The 13126-nt window shown below is 37.0% G+C and overlaps 2 protein-coding genes across 3 annotated transcripts in view; one reads left to right on the forward strand and one right to left on the reverse strand.

Annotated features, from left to right (window-relative positions):
* Nucleotides 1-245: 245 nt before the first annotated feature.
* rab20 (RAB20, member RAS oncogene family) lies at nucleotides 246-5956 on the forward strand. Of its 2 annotated transcripts, none has more exons than XM_055215197.2 (2): nucleotides 246-673; nucleotides 4811-5956. In XM_055215197.2, the coding sequence occupies exons 1-2, from the start codon at nucleotides 484-486 to the stop codon at nucleotides 5347-5349; spliced, it is 729 nt and encodes a 242-aa protein (XP_055071172.1). In that variant the 5' UTR covers nucleotides 246-483; the 3' UTR covers nucleotides 5350-5956. The 2 variants fall into 2 exon arrangements, with proteins under 2 accessions (XP_055071172.1, XP_055071173.2); XM_055215198.2 differs by lacking the exon at nucleotides 246-673 and adding an exon at nucleotides 1149-1298.
* Nucleotides 5957-6091: 135 nt separating this feature from the next.
* col4a2 (collagen, type IV, alpha 2) overlaps nucleotides 6092-13126 on the reverse strand; it is a 106036-nt gene continuing 99001 nt past the window's right edge. The window contains exons 45-48 of the mRNA XM_073854984.1: nucleotides 10978-11094; nucleotides 10594-10785; nucleotides 10115-10401; nucleotides 6092-9995 (exon numbers count right to left, since the gene is read on the reverse strand). Coding sequence (XP_073711085.1) covers nucleotides 9741-9995; nucleotides 10115-10401; nucleotides 10594-10785; nucleotides 10978-11094 — 851 coding nt within the window. The 3' untranslated portion in view covers nucleotides 6092-9740. The remainder of the gene's footprint in view (nucleotides 9996-10114; nucleotides 10402-10593; nucleotides 10786-10977; nucleotides 11095-13126) is intronic.

Consider the following 13126-nt stretch of genomic DNA (forward strand, 5'->3'; position numbering starts at 1 on the left):
TCCGCTGACGTTTCTGCTCTCCCGCTTAAGCGTTATGACATAAGCGAAATTTAGTCTATGTTTGACATTTAAACTCCAAAATAATGCAACGTAGCATAGGAAAGTCCATTTAAAAAAATTATATTAAAACGTCAATGACAAAATGTTTATGCGGCCACGCCTTCGCAGCGTACTTCCTGTGACGTCGCGCAGGAGTTGAATTGGCCCCTCCCACCACCGTTAAATCCAACTTCAAACTCTTGTTGTAGTGTTACAGAACTTGTTTGTTACTAACGTTGCTGGAAATAATCCCAGCTTTGTCAATTGTATTGCATTCCATCTATACGATGTGCTTTGTTTCGCCATGTCTTCTACAGACGACATCAACGCGGAGGATATAGATTATGCATCTTAAAACGGAGCCAGTAACCCGTGCGCTGGGTTGTTTATGTTGTACTTATAAATCCAACATCGAGGTTGCATGATTGGCATGTGTTTGGAGTCATGCATCAAGCCACAAGGACCAAGAAACCCGACGTGAAAGTCGTCATTCTGGGGGACATGAACGTGGGAAAAACGTCTCTTCTTCACAGATACACGGAAAGGAAGTTTAAGGACACTATAAGCACGGTCGGAGGGGCGTTCTTCTTAAAACAGTGGGGGCCCTACAACATATCCATATGGGACACTGCAGGTAAAAGATCTGTTTGTACTTAATTAAGTATGTCAATCCTAAAAAAATACATAATATAACAAATGTTTTGGTTGTAATGTACCTTACTGTGCTACTTTATTCTTTAAACACTTTTTTTCAGGGCATGAATACTAGTTATGTTTAGTTAAAAGTGTTCAGATGAGTGATATAGGAACGATGTCAGCTTGGGAAAACTGGCAAATTATCTATAAGAAATTCTGTAAATGAAAGTGCTCATTTGTTTCACATAAGCTTTATCAGCTGCCCTTTAAATAAACTAATATTATTGTTAAATGAATATGATCTCAGACATATCTCCAAAAAATTTTATTTTTTAAATTAAATGTTAGTAATTCGTGAAACATGATTTCTCATTGGTTTGACCAGTTTCTGTTTTATTCTCTGGTGGTAGGGTTTGAACATTTTTTTCTTACAGTGTGGGTAATAGTTTGTTTTTTGTAGATCACAGCACTTTTTGTTCCTTATTCAGATGACATACCCAAGATCTGCCCCTGCTATGGGTAAAGTTCACTGAACCTGATAGATTTCGAAAAACATTACACAGTAAAACAGATGTTGGATACCACAAGTTTTATTTTTATTTGGCATGTCTCACCTCGCTTATGTAAGTAAACATCCCCTTAATGCTTTGCTAGACTTAAAGGGATAGTTTACCCAAAAATGAAATTTCTGTCATCATTTAATCACTCTCGTGTTATTACAAACCTGTATAAACTTCTTTGTTCTGATGAACATGAAGGAAGATATTTTGAGGAATGTTTGTAACCAAAGTGTTTGTGAGCCCCATTGACTTCTATAGGAGGACAAAAGAATACCATGGAAGTGAATGGGGCTCATGAATTGTTTGGTTACGAACATCCCTTAAAATGTCTTCATTCGTTTTCATCAAAACAAAGACATTTAAACAACATGAGAGTGAGTAAATGATGAGTTTTCATTTTTGGGTGAACTATCCCTTTAAAAGCGATGACTAAACAAGATTCCCATGATCTTAGGAAATATTAACCAATTATGAATATGCATATTGAAAACACTTTACTGTTCCTTTACTATTTTAAAATGTAAAGGAGTAATATAGAAAAGGTGTTTAATTATATCTATATTTATTTATAGATCGATAGGAATCTAGAAGAAAATGTGTAAAATATGTAAGAAAACATTTTTACATAAATATAATTTTCTTCTTTATTCTGACTTATGTAAAACATGCACGATCCTCTCTTTGTATAGAAAACATCCCTTTTCTGCTCAGTCACTTCCTATGGAATTTTATTTTGCCGGATGACACAGTGTAATAGTGTATGTGGCCTCCTATCAGGCATAAAGTCACATGCTTGTGAGAGAGTTTGTGTGTGAGGAAACTCAAGGTTCCTCCTCAATGGTCATTCATATACTAATAATTTGTCAGGGGTAGGAAAGCTGTTGAGTCTTTAGTTATAATGTTCACCTTTCTTTTTTCCAGAAGGTGTGTTATTTTTCTTTTTATTAAAACAAAGGTTTCGCAGAAATTCAATGAAATTATAAAGAAAGGAAGAGTTTTAATAATGCTCCATTGATTTTTAAGATCCAGGCTACAGATATGCAAACGGTTTACATGTCAAATAGTTTTGTCTTATTCTTTTCAAACCTGAAAATGTGTGTTGAAAGAAGTTCAGGGACAAATACAAATGTATTAAATGATGTGTCAGTGTTGTTGTTTTTGTACTTACTACATTCTTTAGATATCGGCGAACTAAGATAACATGATTTTTTTAAAGTTATACAAAAAAATATAAACACAGTAACTTGGTTATAAAAAATAAGCAGCTCCTGTATGACATTATCAAGCTAGTGAAAATAATGTGGCAAGAGAATCTTACATTTTGAAATAAAGACTTAATTTGATATTGTCTGATTTCATAAGTGCTTTTTTATAAATATCTAATGGTGCTATAAAGATGAACTGTGAAACATTTTTAAAGTATTTATTAAACTTGAAAATAAAATTTAAAAAAAAATCTTTAGGAGAACTGCTTAATTGGCACAATGTCTAGATGTTTAATCATCAAACACAAAGTGTCATGTCAGTGTCAATGTCAATCTTTTTATTTATAAAGCACTATTCAAAATAACCACTGTTGACCAATGTGCTGTACATAGAAATGATAAAATACAATAGAAAAAAAGTAATTCTACAAACAAATATAACATAAGAAGTATAACATAACACTACATCTTTTATTAAAACCTATGACAAACAAATAGGACTTCAACTTTGACCTAACATTATAGTTAACTTGTGAGGAAATGCTGGTTTACTCGATCTAACTTAACTTTTAAAGAGATGCTAGATTACTCGATCTAACTTAACTTGTGATGAAATGATAGTTGACTTGATCTAATTTGTGAAGAAATGCGACTTTACTCGATCTAACTTAACTTGTGAAGAAAAGCTAGTTTACTCGATCTAACTTAACTTGTAAAGAGATGCTAGATTACTCGATCTAACTTGACTTGTGATAAGATGATAGTTGACCGGATCTAACTTGTGATGAAATGATAGTTGACTCAATTTAACTTAACTTGTGAAGTATGATAGTTAACTTGATCTAACTTGTGATGAAATGATAGTTGACTCGATCTAACTTGTGATGAAATGCTAGTTGACTCGATCTAACTTATAAAGAAATAATAGATCACTCGATCTAACTTAACTTGTGAAGAAATGCTAGTTTACTCGATCTAACTTAACTTGTGGATAAATGATAGTTGACTCGATCTAATTTGTGATGAAATGATAGTTGACCTGATCTAACTTAACTTGTGAATAAATGATAGTTGACTCGATCTAACTTAACTTGTGATGAAATGATAGTTGATTCGATCTAACTTAACTTGTTATAAAATAATAGTTGATTCGATCTAACTTAACTTGTTATAAAATAATAGTTGATTCGATCTAACTTAACTTGTGGATAAATGATAGTTGACTCGATCTAATTTGTGATGAAATGATAGTTGATTCGATCTAACTTAACTTGTTATAAAATGATAGTTGACTTGATCTAACTTAACTTGTGAATAAATAATAGTCGACTCAATCTAACTTAACTTGTGATGAAATGATAGTCGACTCGATCTAACTTGTGATGAAATGATAGTTAACATGATTTAACTTAACTTGTGATGAATTGATGGTTGACTCGATCTAACTTGTGATGAAATGATAGTTGACTCGATCTAACTTATAAAGATATAATAGATCACTCGATCTAACTTAACTTGTGAAGAAATGCTAGTTTACTCGATCTAACTTAACTTGTGGATAAATGATAGTTGACTCGATCTAATGTGTGATGAAATGATAGTTGGCACGATTTAACTTAACTTGTGATGAAATGATAGTTAACTTTATCTAACTTAACTTGTTATAAAATGATAATTGACTTGATCTAACTTAACTTGTGAATAAATGATAGTTGACTCGATCTAACTTAACTTGTGAAGAAATGATAGTTGAATCCATTTAACTTAACTTGTTCTGATGAAATGATAGGTTGCTCGATCTTACTTTACTTGTGATAAAATGATAGTTGACTTAATCTAACTTCGATTGTGATGAAATAATATAGTTGACTTGATCTAACTTGTGAAGAAATGATAGTTAACTCGATCTGAAGGAAGCAGGTATTGTAAAATATTGTAAATTAAAATAGCTATACTATAAACCAGGTATGTGACCTGTTGAACCTCTGTTTCTGTGTGGTAGAGCTCATTATTCTTTTATTATGTGGTGCATGAGATGAAACAAAGCTTTCTCTCACATCCCCGTTTGGCTTCTCACAGACAGTAGAAGCAACTGTAGTCACTGAAAGATTACTGCGTATTTCTACAACACTAGGTTCTTGTGTTTCAGCTGTTATAGCCCTAAATGTTCTCTTAAACCTTGGCCTTATTTCTATTCAAGGAAAAAGAAAGTTTTGCAGTCTTTCTTAAATGACTTTGTTTGTTTGACTAAGTAGATTCCATTCCTAGAAGTACTCAGGTTTGTTTTGTTTTTCGGATTGTTGATTTTGGTTCAATGCTGTTGAACCTTGTACTTTTTAAATCAGCTTTGTGATTGTTTGTGCTGTGCAGGTCGGGAGCAGTTTCACGGCCTTGGCTCCATGTACTGCCGTGGAGCGGCTGCAGTCATACTCACATATGACGTTACGAACTGGCAGAGCCTGACTGAGCTGGAAAGCCGATTCCTGTCCCTGACCGACACCGCCAACGCCGACTGCATTTTTGCCATCGTGGGTAACAAAGCGGACCTGACCGATGCTCACGTAGATGTGGATGGCGAACGAGGAGAAGAATCCCAACCCGTCGTCACGTGTCCAACTCCTCCCACGACTCCTCTCATGCATAAGCAGGTCAGCAGAGAAGACGCAGTCGCTCTTTATGGCCGTGTGCTGTGCTATAAGGGTCTGGATGAAAAGGAGTGCCTGCCCGCTGAGAGGATGTGTTTTGAGACAAGCGCTAAAACGGGTTACAATGTGGACGCTTTGTTTGAAACACTCTTTGATCTGCTACTGCCCTCCATCTTGAAGAAAAGGAGTGAGGGGGAGAGCTCCACGGTAGATCTGGAGACCCCACTGGAGATTAAAAGGACTAAAGCAGGATGTTGTGCCTAGAGCATTGGATCATGGGATTGATTGTTCTTCATTGCTAAAGAAGGAATGGGATGAAAAATAAAAATCATACTGCCACATATACTAGAGTGCGTTTTAGCTGCTACTATATATATTTCAGCACATTGTGTGTTTTTTTTCTATATAGAAATTGTGAAAGCACTTGGTGACCATACATAATAGGTACATAAGTTTTTTTTTCAGTTTTAATTTTAAGTTGTAATTTTTATTATGATTTATTATGATTTTTTTATGTGATTAATTCGGAATCGTCATGATATTGTTTTGCTTTTACATTAAAATTATATTCTGGACTGCATTATATGATTTTTTTTGCCTGTTTTTCATTACAGAATCTAATCTGAGAATAAGATTTCTGAAAGGAAGTTTGAAATAAATGTGTTAGTCTGTGTGGTTGTATGAGAAAGCTTTCTGTTGCATGATTAAAACCAGGGTCATGGCACATTCAATATGACTCTTACATCCCTATTTTCATGTGTAGTGTGTATACTATTTTCAAAAAGCAATTTCTTGAGAATGATCTTTTTCATCTTTATACACACTGTAATGAATTGTACATATGTTGTTATTAAAGACAACTCAAATATAAGTTTTTCGGTGACTTTCCAAAGTTCTGAAAGTGTTTTGGTTTGCCAAAGAGTATTTGTAATATGTACAACCCATTGCTTTACAATAGAATACATATTTATGCTTGTTCATCATTAACATGAGATTAAACACAGTGTAACAAACAAAAGCATTTATTTGTTATTCAATAAAACAGTAATTGAAACATCTACGACTTCAAATATTCCACATAATTACATTTAAAGTACATTTGGTAAAAAAGTAGTGACATGGCAATAAAGTGGTGCTAAATTATTTTGTTTACTTTTAATAAATGATAGTGGTCAGTTTCACAGACAGGGTTTAGATTAATCCAGGACTAGGCCTTAGTTATATTAGCTGTTACAAACACCTTATACTACTGGTGTGCATATTATGACAAAACGATATGTCAGTGCAAGATGTTTTCAAATTAAACATGCATTTTAGTCTGGGCCCTGTCCTTGAAACCATCCCTGTGGCCAACAATACTCGCTTATTAAAAATAAGCAAAGCTGCCTAAAGTCCAATAAGGGTTGAACACCTAACCCATACTTTTGATTAAGTGATTGTTTAATCTTAAATCATATCAATAAAATAATGTGAGCCGGTGTGTGCTTTTACATATACAGTAAGTGGGACATTATCTGGAGTCTTGAAATGTTATCAGTACAGATTCACTTTGACCTGGCTTGATGTGTCCTGTAAAGTAACCTCAGTAAAGTCAGTGCAATTGTTTAAATCAATAGAGGGTACAAACAAACCAGAATGACTCTAGTAAAAAGCTCAAGCTTTGAAGTAAAAAGTTGATGATGTAACGTTCATGAGTGTTAAACAGGGGCAATGCTAGAAAATATACTGTTCATTTAAAATAATTAGCACCTTAAAAACACAAAGCAAACATAATGTACAGGCGAAAGAAGATGCTGTTAGTATTAAGTGTGATATATTTATACAAGGGTTAAGCGTAACTGATCTGCACTGCACTCTATCTGAATCCCTACAAGTGAATTTGTAATTCAACAGGTCATATTGTGGCTGAGCACTGGGTTGCTGATACAGATGTTATGTCTTAAAGGGATGGGAATCATAAGGAAAAAGATTTAACGGATCTATTTGGTTCAGTTAACAATAATCAAATTTAAATAATTTCATAATATCTGTATGTAAATGGTTGCAATTCAATACATTTAAATACATTTTGTGTTCATTTTTCAATAATAAAACCCACTCTAACTGCATTTAGCATTATCAGAAGCCAGAAAAAAATCGTTGAATAATTCTATATTCATGTTTATTTTATCATTAACTTTTTTTTACTTTAAAGGGACACTCCACTTTTATTTAAATATGCTCATTTTCAAGCTTCCCTAGAGTCAAACATCTAACCCCCACCGTCCAGGAACCCACCCAGCCGATCTCAGGGTCTGGTGGTTCTGCTTTTAGCATAGCTTAGCACAATCCATTGAATCTGATCATAGATATGTACACTAGATGTCGCCCTGGCTACGGCAGTTCATTAGACCGAATGCGTCAAACAGAGCCGCCATCTTGAAACAGGGGAATCCCGCATCAGCGTCATTGTAGGCAATGGTGTAACAGAAATAAAATCACCATAAATCGTCATGAACGCGATTTTCTTGGTTTTCTTTTGGTTCGTTTCAACAGTCAGACATGTATTTAGTACAGGAAAAAATAAAAGTTTTGATTTTATGAAAAATTACTTTTTCTGACTGTAATGCATAGTGCTAGTAGCCCTTTCATCCATGCGCAGCATAAAAGTCCGGCATCGTTCATGAATTTGAAGTACAGGCGGAGATAGCAGCTTTACCTAGATACTTTCTATGACAAGACCCCTGTTCTAAGATGGCGGCGGTTTTGACGCATGCTCAGAGCCCCAAGGCGACATCTAGTGTACATATCCATGGAATCTGATAAGACCATTAGCATCACGCTCAAAAATGACCCAAGTGTTTCGATATTTTTCCTATTTAAAACTTGACTCTTCTGTAGTTACATCGTGTACGAAGACCAACGGAAAATTAAAAATTTGCTATTTTTCTAAGCTAGGAACTATACTCTCATAATGGCGTAATAATCAAGGACTTTGCGCCTCCTGCAGCCATTTTACGGCAGCAATGATATTAGGCAGTGCCCGAAAATAGTCCCTGTGGTAACTTTTAATAGCAGTGGACTATTTTCAGGCACTGCGTAATATCATTAATAAAATATCGGAACTCTTTGGTCATTTATGAGAGCGATGCCAATGGTCCAATCAGATTCAATGCATTATGCCAAGCCATGCCAAAAGTGTTAGCGCCAGACCCGGAGATCAACAGAATGGACTCCAAAACGGCAAAAATCAAATGCCTAAAGGAATAGTCTACTCATTTTCAACACCAAAATATGTTATTACCTCAACCAAGAACTGCCGACACATCCCTCCCCCATCTGTGCGCGCGCACGCAAGCGCCGGAGCGCACCGCGACGCCTCGACAGCATTTAGCTTAGCCCCATTCATTCAATGGCACCACCCAGAGACAAAGCCAGAAGTGACCAAACACATCAACGCCCCTCCCATTCAAGACGAGCAGCCACACGAGCAAGTTTGGTGGCACAAAACAAAACGCAGCGCCCCTCCAAGCGGATCCAAAAGAGGAACCACGTTTTATGGCGCAATAGGAGTTTGGGCATATCATCTTTTGGGAGTACTTCGACTCGCCTAAAAAGTCCGCTCCCCTTCTCCCTCTCATAATGGGAGAGGGAGGGTGTTACTGCGCCGAGTCGAAGTACTCCCAAAAGTGCTATTACGCCATAAAATATAGTTCCTCCTCCAAATCCGCTTAGAAAAGCGCCACGTTTTATTTTGTACCACCAAACTTGCTCGCACAACCACTCGTCCCAAACAGGAAAAACGCCGATGTGCCTGGTCACCTCCAACTCCATCTCCGATTGGCACCACTGAATGAATGGGGCCAAGCCAAATGCCATCGAAGCGCCGCAGCACGCTCCAGCGCCCACGTGCACGCACACAGACGATAGAGGGATGCATCAACAACTCCCAGCCAAGGCAACAACACACTTCAATATTGAAAATGAGTAGACCATTCCCCTAACTCTAGGGGAGCTGGAAAACAAGCCCATTTTCAAAAAAAAGTGGAATGTCCCTTTGAAGACCACCCTTAAAATGCACACATTTGAAAGACTGTTCATTCATGTGCACAGCTTACCAAATAGAGAGACTGAACGTCATGATATCAGCCCTGATTTAATGCTAGTGACTTTCACAAATGTTAACAAAACCACTTTTTTAATGCTCATAAACGATAAATAAGACCCAGGTTTGATTCCCAACCCTAAAGTTCTCTATTGAGACCGATCACATGAAGAGTTTCAATAGGTCAGAGTCGTGCATAAGCATTGGCTTCTTTGGTTCAGCTGTATGATGTTTACTAACAAAGAATCAGGTGTAATAATGCTGAGGTAATAAGTTAAGCACCATTTCATACATAGAAAAAGTAAATAGGTTTGGAGAAATGAAATGTTTATGCTTATTAGGCATCTCTGGCTTCCGTTACAATTAAATATCAGTCATAAGGCACACAGTAGTGGTGAAGTGTAAATCTTAGGGCTTCATGTGAAAGCGAAAAAATGTCTTTGTGTTACACGATATGTAAAATAACACATAATAATTTCAGAAACCTTGCGATGTTGATTTCCATTCGACGGTTTGGAATGAATGTAACGTAATGGTGACGACCCATGCGTCAAAGTTCATAGGTTATAGGTCACAGGTTCTTCATACACACTTGGCATCGGCTGATGCGCGAGAGGAGCTGCCCGGCTTTGAGCGTCTCCGAGGCAGGGGAAGTGTGGAAGGACTGATCGATGGAGGTTAACCAGAAACTTTGCTTGTTGGCGAAGTAGTGACACGTACCCTTGGCCCCGTTACATTCGATGAAGGGAGTGGTGCGGAAATCTTCAAGACAAGAGCCCGGAGAGACCAGCGATTGACCGCCACCCTCGTCTCCAGCTGCCGTGTGCTGTATAAGAAATTATGTTTAAGCATTTGGCAGATGCTTTGATCCAAAGTGACTTATACTGCATTCAAGCTATACATTGCCATGACGTTTTGATGTGCAAAGACAAACTGAAATCTCACCATGAGGAAGGAATAGCCAATCCACAGACTTCTCCACCCTGCTGGGCATTGTGGGATAGTTATGTCTTGACTGTGTACGGCAATGGCCACAGATGGGGCTTCACACACGGCACAGCGGCTGATGTAGGGTTTAATCTCAGACTCTTCCACGGGCATCATAGGAATTGGTGCAGTAGTGGACAGCCAATAGGATTTGTCATTTCGGCTAGCGTAGTAGCATATGTCACCAGGATTGCAGTACAGGAAAGGCATGGTGTTGAAACGAGGGAGACATGACCCGGCTAGACCTAGATGAACAAAGTAAGGCTTTTTCGATCTTTTTTTATTATTGATTTATTTTGTTTTATAAACATCAGTTGCTTGTTGGGGTGAAGGTTGAAAAGTAAAAATAGATAAAAAAAATCTGTGGCCATTTTTATACTTCAACATACAAAGTTAACAAACATGTATGCATCCAAAGCACGTAAAAATGGACTTACCCAGGTCTTGGTTGTGGGCCTTCTCCTGCCCCTCAAAGTACAGCAGACTGTATCCATCCCATAATTTGGCCATGCCCACAGGGCACATAGGAATCTGTTCAGACTGACTGTGCTTTACAAGCAGGTAACCGACATTAACACTGCGCCCAGGCATTCCAGCAGGACCAGGTAAACCAGATTGACCTCGAAAACCTAGGCATTGAGATAACCTAGTTATGTGATTTGTAAGGTAAATACAGGGTCATAATTGTGTATAATGTTCAATGTTGGCTCTTAAAACAAAATGTTGAATTCTTCCTCATTTGTGAGAATAAATGTAAATGTATAATAACTGAAAATAATTAATTTTATCTAGCACACAATTCTGAAACATCTACATTTTACCTTCCTCTCCCTGCAGACCAGGGTAGCCGCCTTGTCCAGTTTCACCACGGAAACCCGGAGTTCCCGGTATTCCAGGGAGACCTGGCATGCCCTTGTGCCCCTTTGGACCCGTGAAACCTATAAACAGATGATAGTAATTTAAACGGTTAATGCATAGCAACAGCACAAACAATAATTTGAGGAGTATCAATTTAAAGTCACATTATAAATGTTAGAAATGTATTACTGAAACACATTACAAAGACTGTCAACTACTGAATTGTGAAGTTAGACCCTTAAACATTTTTCACCATTTCTGAGTACAGGATTTTTTAGGCAGGGATGAAATAATGGCTCGATGCACTGGAACCACCCAGCGTGGCTCCGCCCCTAACACAATATTAATAACTAGAGTGTATTAGCATCAGTGGGGCTCGCTCAATCGCGAGGTACTATTACTGTTAGTTACTACAACCAACAGTTTGTTAGCTAACTATGCCTTCGTCAGACAGTTGAAAGAGACGGATAGCTTTCCCTCGAGTGGGCGTGGTTTTAGCGCCAACAGCAGACACGCCTCCAGAGTTGAGAGCAGAGAATCCTGCTTATTTTTCCAAGATTTTGATAACTTTGGGCTTCTGTGCTTTTATTGAGACAGAATAGTGGAGAGTAGACAGGAAAGTGTCGGATGTAGATGGGTGAGCGGGATCGGCAAAGGACCTTACCGTGAGCACACTGGTGCTATATGTGGGCGCATTAACTACGGGTCTTGGGGCTCTTTTTCAAAGGGATGTAGTTTTTAGAACTCCTATTATAACTTTTTGGAATAGCCGTGTTGATGGTTTGATATGCCATAGAAAGAAATCCTTATAAATATCTATTAACAAATAAAGTAAAATAAATCTCTTTTAAACTCATTTTTAAATATTACCCCAGTAAATATTTCCTTGTAAACAGAATTACTTGTGACATTGACATGTTTTGTACTTTTTGTGGTCAACAAACTTTTTTTATTATTATTTTGGAGTTGTGCTCTTTTGTTAAATATCATATTTTGCCCAGCTTTCAACTTTGTTTTAAAAATATTTTATTAGTTTTTTTCTTTTACAAGATGTCATTACATAAGGAATATTATTTGGTTAATTCCGTTACTTTTATTGGCAAAGTTTAGTATACATCAATGTAAATATGTTAAATATAAAATTGTTGAATATGATTTATTCGGGACTATCTGCACCGACTGATAACTTCTTATATTTATTTGGCTGGGTGGTTAATAACCTACCCAGTCTCACGAGGTTTCGTCATATAGTCTCATATTTTTTTATTCTTTTTTCGTGATATTATCACGAATTTCCGTGTTTTTTCTTGATCGTACAACGAATTCCCGTCCCCGTGTGACCATCACGCATTGGTCACCCAAATGCTCCCTCCCATTCTTAAACCATTGTCGCCTCGATTTACAGTTAGATTTGGTGCTTGCATTAGAATGTCACTTTATATATTGGTTTATACTATTTTTTCGGATTTATTTTTTATATGTCGCCTGGCATTAGGGTTTGGGTAGGGATGTAATTTTATGTAAATCTAACCCTAAACCGAAGCGACAATGGTAAGAAAATAGGACAAAACAGTTGAGCAACCAACACGCGACAACCACACGAAAACAGGAACTCGCCACACGATCACGAAAAAACGCGGAAATTCGCGATAATATCACAAAAAAAAGAACAAAAAAAATATGTGACTATATAACGAAATTTCGTGAGACTGGGCAGTAATATTATAACACATTTTTCAGTGACAAACTCACAACACATTTTATTTATTTACAATATGTACTTTTTTTGTGTATTTGCTATAATACAATGTGTTTGCGTGGTTTATGGTAAAAAAAACAGTATTTTTCACATACTGTACATTTTTGTAGCTCCTGAAATCTCTGTCTTCCTGAAACATTTGAAAAGCGCCCTGAAGTGTCCCTGATTAGCCAGCTAATCTGTACGTTGTGATTGGCCTGAATACCTCTGACGTCAGGCGGAAATGTGACGCTCCTTACCATGTTTGAAAGATTCGCTCACAATGCAATGCTGACAACAGTTAACTTACAGGCTGTGAGTCCAAGCGGGAGGAATTATGATAATGTCGGTCTTCTCTACATCATCAATCTCAG

Source organism: Misgurnus anguillicaudatus, chromosome 17, assembly GCF_027580225.2.
Source record: "Misgurnus anguillicaudatus chromosome 17, ASM2758022v2, whole genome shotgun sequence".
NCBI classification, from domain to species: Eukaryota; Metazoa; Chordata; class Actinopteri; order Cypriniformes; family Cobitidae; genus Misgurnus; species Misgurnus anguillicaudatus.